Source organism: Pithys albifrons, chromosome 4, assembly GCF_047495875.1.
Source record: "Pithys albifrons albifrons isolate INPA30051 chromosome 4, PitAlb_v1, whole genome shotgun sequence".
Lineage (NCBI taxonomy): Eukaryota > Metazoa > Chordata > Aves > Passeriformes > Thamnophilidae > Pithys > Pithys albifrons.
The window spans coordinates 62,260,416-62,282,843 of record NC_092461.1 but is presented as its reverse complement, the minus strand read 5'-3'; the positions used below and the strand labels follow the sequence as shown (position 1 = coordinate 62,282,843).

At 41.0% G+C, this 22,428-nt stretch overlaps 1 protein-coding gene across 2 annotated transcripts in view; it reads right to left on the bottom strand.

Annotated features, from left to right (window-relative positions):
* Positions 1–683: 683 nt before the first annotated feature.
* LACTB2 (lactamase beta 2) overlaps positions 684–22,428 on the bottom strand; it is a 29,805-nt gene continuing 8,060 nt past the window's right edge. Inside the window, exons 4-7 of one of the 2 annotated variants that reach the window (XM_071554365.1) lie at positions 18,178–18,356; positions 7,554–7,702; positions 5,754–5,831; positions 684–3,003 (exon numbers count right to left, since the gene is read on the bottom strand). In XM_071554365.1, the coding sequence (XP_071410466.1) occupies positions 2,929–3,003; positions 5,754–5,831; positions 7,554–7,702; positions 18,178–18,356 (481 nt within the window). In that variant the 3' untranslated portion in view covers positions 684–2,928. Of the gene's footprint in view, positions 3,004–5,749; positions 5,832–7,553; positions 7,703–18,177; positions 18,357–22,428 lie in introns of both variants that reach the window. The other variant, XM_071554364.1, reaches the window with a different exon arrangement.

Here is a 22,428-nt window from a genome sequence, read left to right as displayed (position 1 = left end):
ACTCAGCCCTCACTCTGCATCTTGCCAATAGGTGGCTGGTCTGTGTTTGCCAGGTTTCTTTCTACATATTTTTGCTTTGCAACACTAGGCTTCAAAATGATCACATCATTTACAAAGGAAGTTTCCTACAATCTAAAACTGGGGAAGCCACCAGCATCTGTGCATGTGTGTGTGTCCTCAAAACCTCACCATGGAAACCAAAAAGAGCATTTCAGGTGGCAAGACTGTGGAGACACTGGAAGGAAGAGTATTACAGTACCTCCAGTTACAAGATGCATACAGAACAACACATCCTATTTGGGAACCTTTCCTGAATTCACTCATCATCAAACATGCTTAAAGATGGAAACAAGAACAATTTTAAAAGAAGTATAAATAAGCAAGTTAGCAAGAAACAAAATAAAAAGTGCCTAAAAGGTTATAACTATCATCAAACTTCTTTCCTAGGTCTTAAGCCTAATAAATGATGCAGCCTCTCAGGACAGGATCTTCAAATTAGCTAGCAGGAAGGCTGAAAACACAATATGTGCTGCCTCCAGCTTCGGTCCTCAGCTGTTTAGAAAGTTAACACAGCAAATGACATTTGCCCTTCCAGTCTGTTGTGACAGAAATTGCCCCTTCTCTTGTTTTTATTTGTAACTTTTAATGCATTGTGCACAGATGAACATATTCACACAAGGGACTGAACAGGCTAATCCCCAGTTTTATTCATACATGGCCCATAGCTTACATTACCACCATTTTCTAAATAAACATTCCATCTGGTATAATCAACAAGGGGTCTGGAGACCTTTACAACACATCATAGCAGATGTAAGCATCCTTTATTATATATACATCTTAGGAACACTGCAACCCGTGCTCTTAATATTCCAGACACAATACACAATGATTAATGACTTATCTGATTAAACTCCCCTTTCCTCCTTGTTTTTTTTTTTTTTTGGAAGATGTCAGGTATTTGTTGCAGCATAGCAGAGAACATGAAGTTCTCTGATTTGTACCCTCTTGCTTTCTTTGCTGCCTGCAAGTTCCAACAATTGTTTAATTAGATTCTAAAGCCGTTTCCTTGTATTTAAAATTTTATAATAAAAGAGAAGAAAATGGTTAAGGGACATCAGATTTCCTCTTTAGATCAAAAAGATCACCTCTTCATACCAGTTTCCTGCTGTCTTAGGTTCTTGGACCTAATGACAGAAGACTGTGTCATTTGACTGATTTGTTTTCCTGAAGCAAAATTACATCACTCAGAGCATTTGAATTATTTTTCCCCAAAACAGAAAGTAGTGATAGTTATGCTTTTATTCCCAACAATGAAAAAGATAACTACAAATTCATGAAATACCTACAGAACTAATTATTAATGGCAACAAGTCCATATGAAAACTTCTGAGTAATTATGAAGAGAGAAATGATCCAAAAGGAATTGAAAAAAAAGTTTGTGCAGGGAATGGATAAAAGTGTCTGAAATGGAAAATTCAAGTAAACAGAAAACAAAAGAAAGGAAAACTAGGAGACCTGAAAAAGACCTCAAAATGGCACTGCATTGAAAGTTAAAAGTGATCATGTGTCATGATGTAGCCCAAAAGTCAGATCAATGAAGTTTGCAAAAAGCATCATTTTAGTAGAAAGTAATTGATTCCCATCTTCAGGGGTCTCGCAGCTACTTCAGAATATGATTTCAATTTTGGACACAGTTCTTGGTAGTATTTTTGTTTTGGATATGTCTCATCTGATCAGAACAAATGCCATCAACTTCATAAAATAATGCTAATTATTCAGACATGCCTTAAACACCCAAACATATTCACGTTTCAAAAATGAGGGTACAGGATTGAACAGAGAAAGGTTTTCAAGGGCATATATTTGTTCTGGTATTTTCAAAACAATTCATATCTGCTTTTGTTTTTTAAGGTTGAGCCAACATTAAAAGAAGCAACTATGTATCATTCAATGTCTCACACTTTGAATATACACAGTAATGCAAATATTTATGCGCTATTCTTGAAGCTACACAGAGCTACACAGAGAACTGAACTTCCAGTTTAAATTGATCTTCAAACATTACATTTTAATACCCTATACAGTATCTTACAATCAAATACAACTGTTAGTCAAAATATCTGAAGTTTAATTGGATTGAGCAGCAAAACGTGAAGATTGTTAGTTACGATGTCACAGACAAGGTTACTTCATACGGTGTGTAACACATACCCAATTTATACAGCTTTTTAATCACATTTTTGCAGAATCTATAAGATAAAGAATTTAGGAACATGCTCCAACTTGGTGCACTTTTGACAACGGTTGGTTAAATTTAATGAATCGTCTGAATGAATTCCACAGAAATGGCATTTCCACCAGAAAAGAGAAGCCTGAAATTACTTTCAATGTTTGTTAAAGCCTATTGCAGTGAGCAACCAGTGAAGATGAGCACAGTCAGCTAAATTAGAAAAGGAACATAAACCCCAGTATTTACATCTGTTAATAAAAATAACTTGTTTTTTAGAATATACAGATAACTTAGCAGAAAATCACTTTCTGAGAAGCACAAGAAAATGAAAACAGGCTTGGAATACCGTCTTTTTACTAGAGACTTTTTTAATGTATCTAATTTATTAACTTTATAAGATTGCTTTATGATATTGTAATAATAAGTTTATAAGACCTTGCTATTTGCCACTGATGCCAAAATTGGGCATTTTATAACAAAGGTAAGATTCGGTCCTTCACGCTCATTAGCTTTTATTAACTCAGTACCTACCAGGATATTTTAAAAATCCTAGGAAGTAGAATATGAAAAACATTACTTAACTGACTGTAACAATGCTTTAAAACTTACCACATTTAAAAAAATAAGTAAAAATTAGTCTTTATTTTACATATAGGCTGAGATCATTATATTTTTTCATACAGCAACTGTGCAGATTAAATACATTCTTGACCAATCTTCTGTAACTTATAAATTGTTTTTCCATCTGAAGCTGGGAGTTTCATCACGTACTGTTAAGAAAAAAAGACAAAATTAGTCAGAAACCAACACTTAGATTCTATTTATAAACATTAGACTGTTTAAAACTTAAAACTGTACATGCATATATATGTCTACATGTCTTTTTTTATTAAAACTATCGAAACACTTCTTCAGGCCAGTGTTCAGTTTTAATGAAAGGTAATAAACATAAGCTGTTTCACAATGTAACCTAGCAATATAAAGAGTGATTAATAAAAAGGATTTAATAATCTTCTAGTTATTTAGAGTTCAGAATATCAAACTTTATAAATATTACAAAATCTGAGGTAGCAGATAACTTGTTGCATTTTCTGAAATTTATAAACTTCAGAGGGAAAAAAGCCTGTAATGCTAAATTAATAGCCAAATTATTTCTATCTCTTCATCAGCTGTGATGTGAAACTATGACAAAATTATTTAGATCCAAATACAGGAGAATGCTTTTATATGCATATTGTGCTGCGCTCCTGTTTACAAGACATTATTTTTCTGTTTCAAGTAAGAAAAGCAGATCTGCAAAGGCAGTGTCACTCCCAATTGAAGATATAAAAGTTATGTACCAACAAAAACTGCAATCCGAAGTATGAAGTGGTAAATTAATGACTGTAGCAGACAGTATATGGCCACCATTTGCATTGACTAACTCCCTTGTAAGGCTGTAATATGCCTGTCACATTCATTATCGATACTGACAAGATGTTTCTTTGGAAAAATATTTTGTGACAATTAAGCAGACAGTGTTATGTCTACAACTCGAGTCTTCCATCATGAGAACAAAATCTGAAATGCTGCAACTCTGAGGAGCTGGAAAGGACATCAAAAGATATCAAAATCAAATGAGCAAGTACCATGAGTACACAAACATTTATATGCTACATGCCCAGAACCAACAGAATCAGTTTTCCCTAACAGATGTCCTTAATTTGAACTGAAAAATGGACTAAGGTCACATGATGTTGTTTACCATATTTAAAAATTCAGCAATTGCAGAGACCAGCATAGAACCCCTAAGTGTTATGGAGAGATTCCTTTGCTCCTTCTTTGTGAGCACAAATTGAAGATTAAAAACCAAACAAAACCAAAAACCTTCAAAAGGCACTTCCTGTGCTTCCTGGAAAGCACATGCATAGTTTTGAACTAAAGATCTCCAACTCCAGTAAAGAGTCACAGCAATTATTCTGATTTGTATCTCATCTAGTTATTTAAACATTCCAATAATTCCAAGCAACTGATACATTGTGAACAAATACCTGACTGTATCTGCTGTCTCTGTGAAAATGAAAACTGATTGCTAAAGAAAACTGAGTTATTTTTGTTCAGTAAACACAAAAATGGTGGTTTCAGAAAAACAGACAAACCCTTAAGTCAGTGGTTCACTCAAACAAACTAATTCCTGGAAATCCAAGATGCACGGTCTTTTGTAGAGAAGACTGCAAGTCTACCTTTAAAGAGAAAATTTGTCCACTACTTGATCTAAACAGAAAATACTGTTACTTGAACTACTCTGGCAGCAAAAGGAAGGGATAACCAGTAACAGCACCTTATGCCCTTGATGAATCTGGTGGAGCCAAATTGCAGAAATGTGTAGGTCAATAATGTATATTACTAACCAAGAATTGAGATAATATTTAAAAGCTGGTGCAGTGTCATGCTGGTAAGCCTCTATGGCATTCTGCACAAAATAAGTCTAAAGACAGTATTTTCTGAATGTCAGTAATGACTCTGTGTGACTCTAGTCTATTTTGTTTGAATAAAAAGCAGGTTATTATTATTACAAAAATTAAGTTCCAGTTGTTCAATTAGTACCTAGTAGCTGTTTTATCATTAAAATAAACAGAAGGTCTAAGTTGAAAAAAACACCACTAATTTCATGTTATTCAGGTTGGTAAGTGCTGAAAACCTGAAACATCTGTGAATATTTGTGTAATTATTTATTTATAAGTAGACAGTTGTGTGTGCAGGAAAAAATATATTCCTTAGCTTCTGTCTGAATAATGTTTCCATAAGTGCATGCCATTACAGAAAGAGAATACTTCACCTTGTTCACTAAGAGTAAAGGCACAATATAAAACCAGTAGACTAAATAGAGTTGCTCTACTTAGGTACTGTAATCAGAAATTGTAAAAATTTATAGTGCCTGATTTTATGCATCTCTAGAACACATACACAAAAATACGCATTTCAGAAAGGCAGAAACTTAAATGTAAACTCATAAAATGCTATGTACATGCATATTAAGGTATGCATTCCAGAAAATACAAAAAAGTATAAATGCCAGCACTAGAAATGTATTCTGTGGTATGCTGTAAGTAAAAATGTAAAGGTACATGCTCTACAGTTATCTGTGCTAAGCAAGTCACAAATACTTTATGGAATATTTTCTAAAAGTCTGGAAATACTGTACAACCATTTTGTAAATTACTCTACTTCAAATTGAAACACAGCTACTGCAACAAATTGCATTTTTTTTTCCTAGAAAATAGTGCACTATAATAAAAGCTCAGTTGGTTAAAACTTGGCTGTAATAATACCAAGGTCATGGGTTCAGTCCCCTGTACGGGCCATTGACTTGAGCTGGACTCAATGATCCTTCTGAGTCCCTTCTAACTCAGAATAGTCTGTGATTCTGTGACTTCAGTATGAGACCCTATATATAATTTCAACACAAAATGAGTAACAGTACACAGAACATCAAAATGGAAATGACCCTCCTTTTATCCTCCATCGACAACTTACACACTTTTCCTTCTTTTTCCAGCTTCTTCAAGTGGACTAGGAGGTTACTTTCTGCTGCTTTAAGTAAATTTTCAGGGATTTCCTAACGGGAACAAAAAATATGTATGTTGTATTTGTTTAAATATACATCAATTATTTTATTATTTGGTTTATTAGCACAGATTTCCTCTTCCAAATTGCCACGTTGAACATTCAGTTAGTTATATGACTACAGTAACCTGAGTTGAATAAATAAATTTTACACCTGTTCAACTAATAGTCTAACAACATATTTTTGTTTACTTTGCTCATTTTTTTTTGTAATCCATTTCTATGATGCAAACTTTGGCCAGCATTAAGAAGTCTGTGATCTTTTGAGCTTGGTCTGCCCTGGGTTGTCAGTAGTTGAGTATTTTTAAAGACAAATTTAAGATGCATTTCTCCAGAGATACCTATCACGTCTATTCCATGTCAACATTTCCATAGGTTTAAATATCATGTAGCAATTCATGTCTGTAAATGAGTAAACAAATAAAAAATACAACAGCTTCGGGAGGACATAACATCTCTTAAAATTTTTCAACGCTCACTAGGTAAAAAATGGTAACACTGGCTGCCCAGAGAATCTGTGGATGCCCAATCCCTGGGTAGGTGGGGCTTTGAGCAAACTGGTCTAGTGGAAGGTGTCCCTGCCTGTGGCAGGGGGGTTGGAACTAGATGATGTTTAAGGTCCCTTCCAACTCAAAACATTCTATGGTTCTATGACAATTCCTCAAAGTCCCCCTCTCCAGCTTGATCATCCTAATAGCAATTTTTCCTTTTTGAAAATTAAAAAGGTCTCCTCTAAGTAATATAAATGTGGTAGGAAAATTCAATAGAAAACTAGCTAAATAAATAGTGAACCTTTTTAAAACACTTTGAAAGCATACACTTTTTTTGTAATATAAAGGTTTGGTGATACCCAAAAAATTCTTATATAGACAGGACAAGTGGTTTGTGATTTACAGAAACATGGGAATGGCTGTATCCTTAATAACTAGTTGATCAGGTGGGAAAACTGCAGAAGCTGAACTGCCACAGGTAATGGTCCATCAGCATTGCAAAATGTTCAGTTTGACACAGTCATTCTTCTGGAAACTGGGAATCAGCAGAACCATGAGAAATAAGTCGTGAAGCTGTTACAGACCTGTTCACAAGCCAAAGCCATTGGCAACTTTGACACCTTCCTCCAAAGAAAATGCTTTCTCTTTTATCTCTGCTTGTTAGGAGGGGCAACCCTCACACAACAGGGACAAATTGCAGAGGTTACAAGAGGAATGATGAAATAGCGCAAAAGTATTGTTACACCTGTCTAATGACACACACAAGTTATCCCACCCCTGAGCCGCAATATCCACCTCTGTGGAAGTGCAGTTCACCTGCAATCTCCTGCAGACTGATAAATCAGGAACTAGAAGTTTTAACCAATCTTCAGGAGACTCCAAACACACTTTGGCAAATTAGTGACTTACAGTCATGTCATACTTTTCACTTAGAACAAAGAACTACAACTTTATTTTCACTTTGCCCTATGAAACTGTGCTTAGGGCCATCTAGATAGGGAAATAAGTTCATAAGAATCATCCGGGCTCCACTCCAATGAATTGCTTAAACAACCCAATTTAAATGCAGTCATAAGTGAATCTTGAACAAACAGAAATCTTTCTTTTTTTTTTTTTTTTAAAAGCTACCATGGTGTTCACTCAAAGACTTCAACAGTTACAATTTTTTGAACATAATCTCATTTTTCTTCAGCTTGATCTAAAAACTTTTAATCAACAATTACCTGGTATACTATCTTTACAAGCTCTGAGGATGTATATGATTTTCCAGCATTCTTCTGAAACACATTTAGAATTTGCTGTTCACGTGCAACTCGGTGAGAAATGTAGTTTTGGATTCTAGTATTTGCATCACGTACTACTGGGCCATGACCTAAAAATCAAAACACATGTACCACAGCACTATTACTCAAATTTGGAATTAAGTATGCTATTGAATAATTAAAAAATTCTTACGTAAACTCTGGCAGATTTAAGAGTCATAAGAAAGAAGCAGCACCTTTATGTATCACCCTCTCAGCATATCCTTGATGTTAAATTGTCACACACTCTTTGAATGATTTTGTGTTTGGGTTTTTTGGTTTCTGTGAGTTTTTTCCATCATATAAATAGGCTAAAATGAAGTTTGAATGTCTGTTTCACAGTCTGCAACTGAAAAGCATAGTAAGAATTAGAGTATGAAATGTCTGAATGAGGAAAGGGAATAGTTCAGGTGGAATAAGGAAAGCAAGGGAAAGCCACTTTAGGCTATTAAAAAAGTGGAAAGGAGTTCACTTCTCAACAGAATTAAAAAATGAGATTCATATTATCTCTGTTTGCCTGTCTCCCCCTCCCCAAAAGATATTGATACTGATGATTTAAACTGATACTGGCCTTTGAAAAATAGTGGCTGATGTAAAGGACTCTGGTACTAACTGTGCTGTTGGGGACTACCTAGCAAAAACCAAGGAGACATCTTTAACTGTGACCAGTCATTTTCCAGGACAGACCTTCAAAACTGATTGACACACTGTATTTTACTCCTTTAAAAGCATGACAGATCACAAGTATGATAAAAAAATAACAGAAGACAAATCAGCGAGCCAATCAGAATGTGTCAGGACAGGAATAAGCAAGGCACAGGAAAGTTACAGCTGGATCATTTTATGTCTGGCTGGTTGATAAACAAAACACACATTTTTTTCTGTACTCATTGTGGCAAATCAGAAATGTTCGACTTACTGTCAGGTCTTTGAATCACATTATGAAAAGACTTAATTGGTAAAACACTAGCCTTTATGAAAAATCAAATACTGTCTCATGGTACTCTAAAATTACATGAAAATATTGTTCAGCCATTAGGATTACATGCACAGAATGTAATGTTTTACCTATAGAGAAATTTACATGTATGAATATTCATCCCATGCTTTTCATAGCAAAGTTTCCTATTTTTTGCCTGTATATCTCACCTGAAGTAGCAGCAGCAACTTTCAGCTCTGCCAGTGTAAACTCTGACTAATTTATAAAATTAGTAGAAAAGAAACTACTGTAAAAAAACGTAACTTTCTGTTACAAGTTATTTGGTATCATCCAAATCAGACAGTTTCAGTTTCTTTTGAGGTTCTCTGCCTACTTAAAAAGTCACCTTATTTTTCACTTGTACTTTTGGGTTAACTGATTAAATGGGGTTTTAGTTTTAAGGCTTTTTTCCTTTTAAATTAAAGCTTATTTTGCCTGGCGACAGGCAGCTTATAGAAAAAGAGCAACTAATGTTTCATGTTTTGAATATCTGTGAACTGAAGTGTCAAAAGAATCTGTTCTTCTGTAAGTCAAAATAATTATACACATCTCAGCTTACACACTCATCTCAGCATATTTGAAATTACTACATAGAGATTGAAGCTTATCTTGTGTAAATATAGTATTTTAAATAAAATATATGTAATGTGTAAATATAAAACTATACTGTCATATGCATTTGTATTTAATGATTTCAAACTTATTTAATCTGAAGATAATGTTTCTTACAAAATAAATTACAAATATAAACAGTACCCTTCTACTGTTACCATTTGTAAAAACAAAATTTTAAATTTAGAAAAAACACATTAAAATATACAAAGCAGAGACTATAGTGCTAACTGTTCATTCTCTTGCATTTTCTAAGCAGTCTCATAAAGTAAACAAAAAGTAAGGCCTGCACATGGAATCACAAGGCAGCCTTAAAACTTGTCCCCACTCTTCCAAGTGATTTGACTTAGACTACGACACACATGTCAGAACCTGAAACTGAACCCACATTTTGCAAAGTTGAAGGCATTTCATATCCATTACATCATCTGATCCATAGCTGTTGTGTATGCTAGGAACTTAATCCAGATGCCGATCTTTTCTATCCATCATTCTTCAGAAACAGCAACACAGTTAACTTCATCAATAAATGGATTAATATCTGAATAAATGTTAAATGTTTCTGAGCACACGAAAATCTTTCTCAAAATGTAACTGCCTTTCAAGGAATTCAGACTTGATATCACAGAGATTCATATTATTTCCTCATAACACATTGTGAAGCAATATAGAGTCTCTTCCTTTAAATTACAGTACAAAGGATAGAACTGAAGAAAACAATTGCCTCATGAAATTTCGCACAGACTCCTAACTCCAGTACAATCTTTTCTGTATTATCAAGGAGCATTGCTCATTATTACAGGATGGGGAGCCCTCTGCTGACTAAAATGCCCTTTTCTTGTCCCAGGGTGTCTCGGTTTGAGGGGAAAAACCAAAATGTTTTACCCACAAGCAGGGGAGGGGCCTCCTCCACAATAATCACACCACTCTTTATCAAATTTAAGAAAAGGAATTTTAATACAAGAAGGATAACTGCTATATATATATATATATATATGTAAACAGACTAGTGCAACCCACTTCCCCAACACCATAAGAGAAAAAAGAAACAACAACAAAACCCAGCAGGTTTTCCTCCGGGAGAAAAGGTTATACTTAAGTGTCCTTGTCACAGCTCGGCTGGCTGCAGAGTGAGTTTCAGTCCCTCTCCAGCGAAACAGACGAGCAGTGGGCTTTCAGATGGACTCAGTCTCTTCCCCCTGTGTTCCCCGTCCAAGAAGCAGAAAAGTACGAGCAACCAGCAGCAAATCCAAGGCAGGCAGCAGCACGGCAGGAAAAGGTGGTCCGAAGTAGGCAGTGGCAAGACAGCCAGGGAAAAACCCCAGCAGTAACCAGCAGGGCAGCCTGCCTCCTTGGAGTCCCCACTCCCCCCTTCCGCCGAGCCAAGACTGAGGAGAATATCCAAAAAAAAAAAACCAAAAGAGACAAACCTGCCCCCACCCCAGCGATCACAGTTAACTGCTTCTTTTGTTAACCGCTGGCCTGGGCAGTTAAGTGGCAGGGGAGAGAATTTACATAATAATCCCAAACTACAACATTATCCACCCCTAAATTCTCTTCCATGTCGATACTCTACATTAAACTTAAATTTTCTTTCAAATAATTAAGTGTTTACAAATACAGTAATATGAGTCGTTTACCCAGAGATAAGTTCCCCTTGAGGTATACATCGTGTCTCTCCATCTTCCTGCATCACCCACCAGGTGGAACCAGATCCTTGAGCAAAGACAACCCCACGAATGGGTTTGCCTTTGCCTGAGGCAGGGTTGATCCAGACTGTTTTCCCTAGCATACCTCTCAGGTGTATTACAGGGACTTTGTCTCCATCTACAGTGTGAAGGGGTTCTGATTGGGCAGGGCCGGCTTGATTGACAGAGCCTCTAGTGTTGACTAGCCATGTAGCCTTTGCTAAGTGTTGATCCCAGTGTTTGAAAGTCCCTCCACCCAACGCCTTCAAAGTGGTTTTCAACAGTCCATTACACCGCTCAACTTTCCCGGCAGCTGGTGCATGGTAGGGGATATGATACACCCACTCAATGCCATGTTCTCTCGCCCAGGTAGCAACTAAGCTGTTTTTGAAATGAGTTCCATTATCTGACTCAATTCGTTCTGGGGTGCCATGTCGCCACAGCACTTGTTTTTCCAGGCCTAGGATGGTGTTCCGAGCAGTGGCGTGAGGCACTGGGTGTGTCTCCAGCCACCCTGTGGTTGCTTCCACCATGGTGAGCACATAGCGCTTGCCTTGGCGGGTCTGTGGCAGTGTGATGTAGTCAACCTGCCAGGCCTCCCCGTACTTATACTTATCCCAGCGCCCACCATACCACAGGGGCTTCACTCTCTTAGCCTGCTTAATGGCAGCACATGTCTCGCAGTCGTGGATAACCTGAGAGATAATGTCCATGGTTAAATCCACCCCTCGGTCTCGTGCCCATTTATAAGTGGCATCTCTGCCCTGATGGCCCGAGGCATCATGGGCCCATCGAGCCAAGAACAGCTCTCCCTTGTGCTGCCAGTCCAGATCTGTCTGTGATACTTTCACTTGCGCAGCTCGGTCTGCCTGTTGGTTGTTGAGATGTTCCTCATTGGCCCGATTTTTGGGCACGTGTGCGTCTACGTGGCGGACTCTCACAATCAGCTTCTCTACTCGGGTGGCAATATCTTGCCATATATCGGCAGCCCAGATGGGTTTCCCTCTGCGTTTCCAATTGGTTTTCTTCCATCGGTCTAACCATCCCCAGAGAGCATTGGCCACCATCCATGAGTCGGTGTAGAGGTAAAGCTTTGGCCATTTCTCTCGTTCAGCAATGTCCAGGGCCAACTGCACGGCTTTAAGCTCTGCAAACTGACTCGACCCACCTTCTCCTTCAGTAGCTTCTGCAACTTGTCGTGTGGGACTCCATACAGCTGCTTTCCATTTGCGATTAGTCCCTACAATGCGACAGGAGCCATCGGTGAAGAGGGCGTAGCGTATTTCCTCTTTTGGCAATTGATTGTATGGTGGAGCTTCTTCCGCACGTGTCACCTGCTCTTCCTCTTCATCTGCTAGACCAAAATTTTCACCTTCAGGCCAGTTTGTGATGATTTCCAGGATCCCAGGGCGATTTGATTTTCCTATACGGGCGCGCTGCGTAATCAGGGCAATCCACTTGCTCCAGGTAGCATCAGTGGCGTGATGTGTAGAGGCAGCCTGTCCTGACAACATCCACTTCAGCACTGGTAGTCGAGGTGCCAGAAACAGCTGTGCTTCTGTGCCAATCACCTCTGAGGCGGCTTGAACTCCTTCATAGGCGGCTAGGATCTCTTTCTCTGTGGGGGTATAGTTGGCTTCAGATCCTCTGTAGCCTCGGCTCCAGAATCCAAGTGGTCGGCCTCGAGTCTCACCAGGCACCTTCTGCCAAAGGCTCCAAGACAGGCCATTATTCCCGGCAGCGGAGTAGAGCATGTTCTGTATGTCTGGTCCTGTCCTGACTGGTCCAAGGGCTACAGCCTGAGCAATCTCATGCTTAATCTGGTCAAAGGCTTGTTGCTGCTCAGGGCCCCAGTGGAAATCATTCTTCTTACGGGTTACCAAGTAGAGAGGGCTTACGATCTGACTGTATGCTGGGATATGCATCCTCCAGAACCCTATGGCACCCAGGAAGGCTTGTGTTTCCTTTTTGCTGGTGGGTGGAGACATTGCTGTGATCTTATTGATGACTTCTGTTGGAATCTGACGGCGTCCATCCTGCCACTTCACTCCCAGGAACTGGATCTCTTGGGCTGGTCCCTTAACCTTACTCCGTTTGATGGCAAAGCCAGCTCCCAAAAGGATCTGGATGATTTTCTCTCCTTTCTGAAAAACCTCTTCTGCTGTGTCCCCCCACACAATGATGTCATCAATGTATTGCAGGTGTTCTGGAGCCTCACCCTTCTCCAGTGCAGTCTGGATCAGTCCATGACAGATGGTGGGACTGTGTTTCCACCCCTGGGGTAGTCGGTTCCAGGTGTACTGCACGCCCCTCCAGGTAAAAGCAAACTGTGGCCTGCACTCTGGTGCCAGAGGAATGGAGAAGAACGCATTAGCAATGTCAATAGTGGCATACCACTTTGCTGCCCTGGACTCCAGTTCATACTGGAGCTCCAGCATGTCCGGCACAGCGGCACTCAGCGGTGGGGTAACTTCATTCAAGCCACGATAGTCCACAGTCAATCTCCATTCTCCATCAGACTTATGCACAGGCCAGATGGGGCTGTTGAAGGGTGAGTGGGTTTTGCTGACCACCCCTTGGCTCTCCAGTTCACGGATCATCTTATGGATGGGGATCACAGCATCACGGTTCGTTCGGTATTGCCGACGGTGCACTGTCGTGGTGGCAATTGGCACTTGCTGTTCCTCAACTTTCAACAGTCCAACAGCAGAAGGACTTTCTGAGAGACCTGGCAATGAGTTCAATTGTTCAATCCCTTCTGTCTGTACAGTGGCTATTCCAAAAGCCCATCTATGCCCCTTTGGGTCCTTAAAATATCCATTCCTGAGGTAGTCAATGCCCAGGATACATGGGGCGGCTGGACCAGTCACAATGGGGTGTTTCTGCCAATCTCTCCCTGTCAAGCTCACTTCAGCTTCTAGCACAGTCAACTCTTGAGATCCCCCTGTCACCCCAGAAATAGAAATAGTTTCTGAGCCCACATGTCCTGATGGCATTAATGTGCATTGAGCACCAGTATCAACCAAAGCCTTATACTTTTGTGGGTCTGATGTACCAGGCCATCGAATCCACACAGTCCAATAGACACGGTTGTCCCGTGCCTCTACCTGGCTAGAGGCAGGGCCCCTCTAACACTGATCCTGGTCATAGCGGTCAGAACCTTTTCTCGATGAGTACACCTGGGAGGTGCCCTCCTGTGGGTCAGATTCTTGCCCGTGGGAAACTGGGACTGCACTTACTCTCACTGACCTTCTTCCATTCTCCTTCAGTTCTTGTACTCGGGCTGCAAGGGCACGGGTGGGTTTCCCATCCCACCGTCCCATGTCTTCTCCATGTTTGGCCAGGAAGTACCACATCTCAGTTCGTGAGGTCTGTCCACTTCCTCTGGCTGGGGGGCGTCTGGCTCTGACTTCAGAGGTTCTCATTCGCACTGGTGCCACTTGGAGACTTTCCCTAATTTCCTCTCTGATCGCTTTTACCTCTGCAGGCAGCGTCTTGAGACTCTCAACCAATGTCTCTACAGCAGAAATACGGGCCTGCATTGGGCTGTGGGTCATGCTTTCATATATCCGGAGCTTATTTGCTACTGCGCCCACTGTTTCATGGTTCTCTTCCCTATACATGGATGCCAGGAAATCGGTGTATTCAGCTGGCCCCGAGCGTGAAAGGTCCCACCACATATGTGGTGTGCATCTGACCTTGTCAGGGTCATTATTGGCTTGCCCACCTCTTCCAAAAAGCACGTCCATCATTGCCATCTCCCTCAGACGTAAAATTCCTTCTTCCATCGTCTTCCAAGTCTTCCTAATATGATGTTCCTGCAGGATTTCTCTATAAACAAACTTCTCTCTTACACTCGTTAGAAGTCGTGCCCAGAGTGAAAGGGGCTTTGATTCCCTCACGAACACCTGTTCAATAGCCACGTCCTGGGCCAGAGCCCCCAAAAACCTGGCTTCAGCACCATCCAGTTGTAAGGTTTCACCCATAAGGTCCCAAACTCGGATCAACCAAGTCAGGATGGGCTCACCCGGGTGTCGAGCAATGTCTTTCCGCAAACTACGGAGATTATCAAATGACAATGACTCAGTGATGATCTCAGGCTCTGGGTCTGCTTGCTGTGGAGGTGCAGCAGCCCCCTCATCGTCTGCTGGATGGTCTAATTTGGTCTTATATTTCCTTTTCTGAATAGGGGCAACTTCCATAGGCTTGGCCTGTCCTCCTGGTTTAGCCTCATCCTTTTCTCCCTTCACTGTGGCATCAGGGGTTTTATTCTCTCGCTTTTCCCCCTTCACTGGGCTAGGTTTCTGAATGCATTCTGGAAAAACCCTGGCCCTACCTTCAAACATTCTGTAAGCTGCAGGGATACAACCCTGCAGAAAAACCATAAAGAGCAAGATATCTCTGGCATCCAGGGAGAATTTAAACATCTCAAAAGCTGTTGTAGCAGACTTGAATGGGGAATGGACAAAGGGTTGGGAGAAGAGATTCCCCTTTGTTCCTTCCCAAGGGTCCGTACTATTATCACTGAATCCCCAGAGGTAGCAGCTTAGGTTGCGGCAGGAAAACAGCCTGGAGAGCACCACCCACATGACATCCAAAGGCATCGAATTCATGGCACCATAAATCCAGAGTAAGAACTCAATAATAATTGCGGCTATTTGAGTTTTGCTCATTGATTTGTTGATAAGACTTAAACCTGCCGCTCCTTTTGGCATGAATTTGTACCAACAAAAAGCCAATATATTATACAGGATGGTCCTGATGAACCCTAAGCTCAAGACCCACATGGTGCCACAAAATAGCAGTTATCCTTCTTTGTTTACAAGCCCCACGTTGGGCGCCAAGAAATGTCTCGGTTTGAGGGGAAAAACCAAAATGTTTTACCCACAAGCAGGGGAGGGGCCTCCTCCACAATAATCACACTACTCTTTATCAAATTTAAGAAAAGGAATTTTAATACAAGAAGGATAACTGCTATATATATATATATATATATGTAAACAGACTAGTGCAACCCACTTCCCCAACACCATAAGAGAAAAAAGAAACAACAACAAAACCCAGCAGGTTTTCCTCCGGGAGAAAAGGTTATACTTAAGTGTCCTTGTCACAGCTCGGCTGGCTGCAGAGTGAGTTTCAGTCCCTCTCCAGCGAAACAGACGAGCAGTGGGCTTTCAGATGGACTCAGTCTCTTCCCCCTGTGTTCCCCGTCCAAGAAGCAGAAAAGTACGAGCAACCAGCAGCAAATCCAAGGCAGGCAGCAGCACGGCAGGAAAAGGTGGTCCGAAGTAGGCAGCGGCAAGACAGCCAGGGAAAAACCCCAGCAGTAACCAGCAGGGCAGCCTGCCTCCTTGGAGTCCCCACTCCCCCCTTCCGCCGAGCCAAGACTGAGGAGAATATCCAAAAAAAACAAACCAAAAGAGACAAACCTGCCCCCACCCCAGCGATCACAGTTAACTGCTTCTTTTGTTAACCGCTGGCCTGGGCAGTTAAGTGGCAGGGGAGAGAATTTACATAATAATCCCAAACTACAACACAGGGATTCTCAATAAAAATCAGCTGTAAGTAGACATCATGAGTATTCTGCCTGAGTAATTTCCACATTAAATTAATAATGGAGCACGGAAGAAGAAGGATTGGTAAAATCCAGCTACTCAGAGCTAGCCAGAAGTCAGCTTGTTACAAAAATTCATCTAATTCTGAAGCTGTCACATGTGTTCTAAAGCATGGATGGGGAACAGAGAAACAGTTAAAGAATTATGAAGACCTAAACCTGCAGCAAAGTATTGTGTTTAGACAGAATGTATGGCAAAGCAAATTACATTCTGCTAGTTACCCAACAGTATAAACAATTGTTCTGATCGGACAATAACCATCTTCTGCAGAACTGCACACATATTTTGTGATGCATGGATGAAAAAAGAAAGCTAATTCTGAACTGTCTGAGGACCTAGCTACCCATCACTGAAAATGCTTAATATCAGACTGGCTTTCTAATTGGAAGGACAATATGAACACAGTTACAACAGCAGCAAACAGTTACAAATAAAGGGCACAAATATTCAGCCTTGGTGAATCTGTAATCCAGCTATATAACCATTAAGAACAAAGTGAAATACAACAGATAAAATTGATAAACCAGATAGAATTTAGCATATGTGGGGTTTAGAAGGCAGAAATTCAATTAGAGTCACAGACTGTGCTTTGTAGGGATCTGAGAAAGAAAGCAGAACTTTTGAGTGAGATTCTAGAGGCTAAAATATTGTTAGTTTTAAGAGTAGTGAAGTCAATAACTATGATTAAGTCACTATTCTGTCTACATCAGCCTTCACGTCTATGGAGTATCTATAATGAAGTTTTTCTTAAATAGCATTTCTATGCTTAGATCTTACAGCATTTAAAGGACACCTACTTCAAAAGAAAGCTATTTTAAGAGTGAACACAAGACAGTAGGCTAAACATAGATGGTTAATGGAGCAAGACAGAACTGAAAGCATAATCACAGTAGCTCAGAATGACAAGTTGAAGAAGATGAAACAGAAAAAGTCAGAAAAAGTCCTAAGATGTACTCTAGAAAAGCAACTGAGGAGCTTAAACCTCAGTCACACAGTAAGTTCTTAAAATGCAGTCTTGTCAAATAGACACATGGTTTATATGAAATGTAAATGCATTCCAAAGGTTTGCAGAGAGAGGAAAAAAATTAAAGGAAAGTCATAGACTGAGAGAATTGGCAATTTATTTTTAGAACACATTTGGCCCCTTGGCTCTTGTTCAAATTTAACCTAAGTCATTAACTAAGACAACCATTTGGCAATTCTGCAGCTTTCCATGATGAATTTCTGATTAATTTGTGCTGCAACAGACAGACATAGATTTCAAAAAACATTATTAGGTTACTCACATTGGCAGTGTACGTGGGGATGAAAAGGAGAAAAGAACATCGAGCATTTTTTCTTCTATAGTAACATTAAGGCATACGGATAGAATAGTATAAGAAAATTAAATTTGCTGTATGATTCAAACAGTGAAAAGATTCTGGCCTTTGGAGGCTTTGGGCACAGAAACGGAAGATTCACTAAATACTACTAAAAATTTTCAAGTCTTGCAAGTCACCATGCCAAAAAGTCAGCTTAGCACTTATTAAGGAATGAGCTTGAATTGTTACATCAGGAACCGTGTTTGATTGTAATAAGAGTTCTCAAATTCTTAGAGGAGATACTTTAAAATTACACAGTAAGAGAGAAAAGTTAAAAATAGAACCACTTACCTGGATATATCAAATCTGGTTTCATTTCTAACAACCTTTTCAAAGTTTTCATGTAATCATACAGATCTTCAATTACTGTTGTTCCTTCCCCTAAAATACAGTCACCGGAAAATATAGCATTTTCTTCTTCTAGATGTAAAATCATGTGATCATCAGTGTGTCCTGGTGTATATAAAACTCTGTTAAAACAACAACAAAAAAACATAAGTTTTTCACACAACATATACGCTTAATTTTTGAAGCTACAAAAAATAATGATAAAACCATACACTTGCAAAGCAGGCCCCAATAAGAACCAGAAAAAACTGACTGAAAAAGACTGAAAAGTGAGGTAAACAGGGTATCACTTTGTCAAATTGCAGTCCATTTCCTTATTATACCATGAAAAGAACACAGATCATCATCTCTAACATGCTTTTACTCAGGACACTTCATTATGCAAGTGTGTTAAGGGAGCTGACCAGCCATGTAGAATTTCTGTTTTAGAAGGCTTTACTCTGAAGCTTTAAAAAAGAAAACCTGACATGTTATTTTGAGATTGAAAAGTATGAAATGCTTGACATACACCTTGTACTTAGCAACAAGGTTAAGGATGATATCTATTCCTTTAGAAGTTAACTCTAAACTTCTGAACCCTACCCAGACCAAGTTCAGTTTCCCAAAGTTTATTTTTCCCTGAAAGCCCCACGGCACAGTGGAGTAGAGCTGTCAAAAACTTTTAGGTGTTCTACGTGCAGGTCATTAAACACCTGCATGGTAAAGATTAAGGATCCACAGCTTGAATGAGCACTGCATTAGCACACAGCTCCGAGCAGCATCACTGCTGAAATGGATCAGCTTCTCCGTAACGGCAGATGACTCAAAGCAGTGACCAGGAATTGACAGAGCTGGTGCCAAGCATGGTGTGTACAGGGCAAGGCTAAACAGCTCCCAGCCCGGGCTGGGAGACCACAGGTGCAGCACCATCCAGTGCAATGGACTTCCAGCTCTTACTGAATACTTAGCAAGAAGCAGGTGAGCTATCGCCCTGTGGAGGCAACACCAAAATCAACTTGATGGGTTGTATATTGCCTTTGTGGGAAGTGGTATCCCCCAGTTATTGATTAAACTTTACCAGGAAACCACTAACACGTTCAAACAATGGAAAATGAACCAAACACTGCCTGGCACACCTTGAAAACTTAAAGGTTGCTAATAAAAATTTAACATGCTGATACTGCTATTTTGGAACCAGTAGTGAATCTGAGAGTATCCTTAAAGTGCTTACTGAATTAACCAGGTGAGAAGACCTGCTTTTAACCAAGCAAAAAGTTTGGCTGCATTACCCCTGTCACGACTCCATAGGGGCTGTGATGTTCATTATAAATTCTCATCAGGCTGAACAAGGATACGAGAGCATGTGTCAGAGAACTCCTATGCTTTATGGTATAATTGTCTTAACTCTGGCAACCAGCTCACTATTTAGTCTCAGAAGTGTTTGTAACACTCCAGTTGTGGGAGCTGCAGGCTCATGGCTCAGTCAGGAGTTTTACTTTAAAAAAAATATATATGGTTCTTTAATACCTCAAGAGAGCATCAAGAGAATGAGCCACAAACTTGTTCCCAAGGGGTTTATTTATTAATTTAGGGAAGAAAATAAGAGAACTTGGCAAAGGTTCAAAAAGGGCACTACACTGTAGGAATTTTATATGCAGTTAGGCCCAAAGGCCAAGATCTGTTAAAAAAAAATCCTGGGTTTGCCTCTGTGGCTTAATGCGGTGCAGCTTTGAGGGAGCTGAAAGCTGCCAGCTGCAGAGTTAGCAACAGGACGGCCTATCAGCGACTGCTCGTGAACACCTCGGGGTAACCAATAACAAAGGTCTACTGTCCGCGTGGACGGGGCCATTAGCCAATCGTTAAGTGCTGAGCCACGAACCTTGTGCATGAACCCTGTACCCAAGGGTATATAAGTGTTGTTATTAATAAAACGTCTGTTACGGCTAATTCATATTGGATCGTCTGTTCAGTTCAGACCCGTCTCCCATATCTGGCGCTCGAACAGGGACCCCAGACCCGCAGAATTCAGCTGGCCTGAACGTGCGTGGATGCTTAACCCATAGAATCCAGCAAAGCTTGGACGCGTGGGGCCCCGCAGAATTCAGCTGGTCTGAACGTGCAGGGTTGCTGACCCATAAAATTCGGCAGCCCTTGAAAGAGGAAAGGTTCGGGAGAGAAGGTCGTCTGCACCAAAGGGACAGTTGACACTCCGGGTGCCCGGTAAGCTGCACAACTCGGTCAAATGACGAAGGAAGTGGCTCATCAATTATTTATAAAATTTCTTGCTATGCGAGAGGCTGCCGTGCCCGCAAAAAAGCTACAGAGTTTGCTTACTTGGGCTGAAAAGGCTGGACACTTTAAGTCGCCCTCGACAGTCTTCGATATCGGAGAATGGCGAGAGGTGGGAGACAGACTTTGGGAAAAAACCATAGATGGCAGTAAAAGAAGCGAAAGAGCTAGGGCCGATTTGGCGAGAGGTTATGAATCACCTAAAGCAATATAAAGCCGAAAAGAAGGCGGCGTTAGCGGCTCATCAATTCTTAGATGCCGATGAAGATCACGGTGGACAGTCTAGACTATTCGAGACAGCCCGTGTGGCCCCAGGCGTTCAGGTGCCAGTGCGTGAGAATGCAAAAAGGGTCAGTGAAGCGGCAGGAACGACTCACTCCTCCATCGACTGTGGAAGCCGAAAGACCCAGCTGCCGCCCGAAAACCCCTAAGACGACCCCATTACCAGACAGCTCCAGCACCTCCAGTGACTCCGATTCCGAGGATGACATCGACCGCAAGAAACGGATTCGGAATTATAAATATCCCTCTGCTCCGGGTTATCGCCTACTGCCATTTGCTCCACCACGGCCACCCGCTCCACCACTGCCACCCGCTGACATTACAGATAATATGAAAGCTCTTAGTTTGGGGAAAGATGGGGTTATCGAGTCGGGTGGGGGGTTAGTGTTACTGCCAAAGGGGAGTGGGCAGTGGTCTGGTGTGGTTCGCGATGCTTTATTAGAAGGGGATTGGGTTGCAGCAGGTGCAATTGAGTCCACTTTGTGTTTTCCAGTGGCCCATGAGAATAACGCGCAAGGTCAACTTGCAGGGGTACATCGGCCTTTTGATTGGAAGCTGTTCCAGCAGCTTTGATCCACAGTGACGCTGCATAGCGAGCCATCGCATCAAATGTTGTTATATTTTTGGTTTGCAAATGTTGTCTGCTAATGATTGTATGGCTCTTGCTAAAATGGTGTGCACTCCTGCACAGTATTTGCATTGGGAAAAGTTGTGGGAAGCGGAGTGCCGTAAAATCGTTAATGCTCCTCGCCCTCAAGCAGATCCTTTATATGCTATACAATTGGATATGCTACTAGGGCAAGGTCAGTATGCTCCCACGTCTGCGCAAATGCAGTTTCCAGCAGAATTCCATAGGGCTTCTGCTGATGCGGCGTATAAAGTACTCCTACGCATACCGCTGGAGAAAAAAGGACCGAATTGGGCAAGCATTAGGCAGAATGACAGTGAAAGTTATGAACATTATGTAAACAGATTGGTAGAAGCCTTAGATTCTGATGCGGATTTGCAAGGTGACATGAAGGAGAACTTGCTAAAGACACTGGCTTTCGAGAATGCTAATCCAAAAACTAGGCTATTGCTCAGTACCCTGCCCAAGGCGCTCCACTTGCAGACATGTTAATAAGAGTTCCTAGGGCGCAGGCACAAACAAAATGTCCTCCTCGCTGAGGCGGTCCCGACTGCGGTAAACGAACAGAACCAGCCCGTCGCTGAAATGTTACAAAAGCTCCCTTCCTTGATTGTAGCCCTAGCCCAACCGCATACAAAAAGGGGGAATGGAGGTCATAGCACCTCTATGGCTTAATGCGGTGCAGCTTTAGGGGAGCTGAAAGCTGCCAGCTGCAGAGTTAGCAACAGGACGGTCTATCAGCGACGGCTCCTGAACACCTCGGGCTAACCAATAACAAAAGTCTATTGTCCGCGTGGACGAGGCCATTAGCCAATCGTTAAGTGCTGAGCCACGAACCTTGTGCATGAACCCTGTACCCAAAGGTATATAAGTGTTGTATGGACATTAATAAAATGTCTGATACAGCTAATTCATATTGGATCGTCTGTTCAGTCCAGACCTGTCTCCCATAGTGTCCTATTCAGTTATTAGACACGGGTGCAGATGTCACCATGGTTAGCCACCATAAGTGGCCA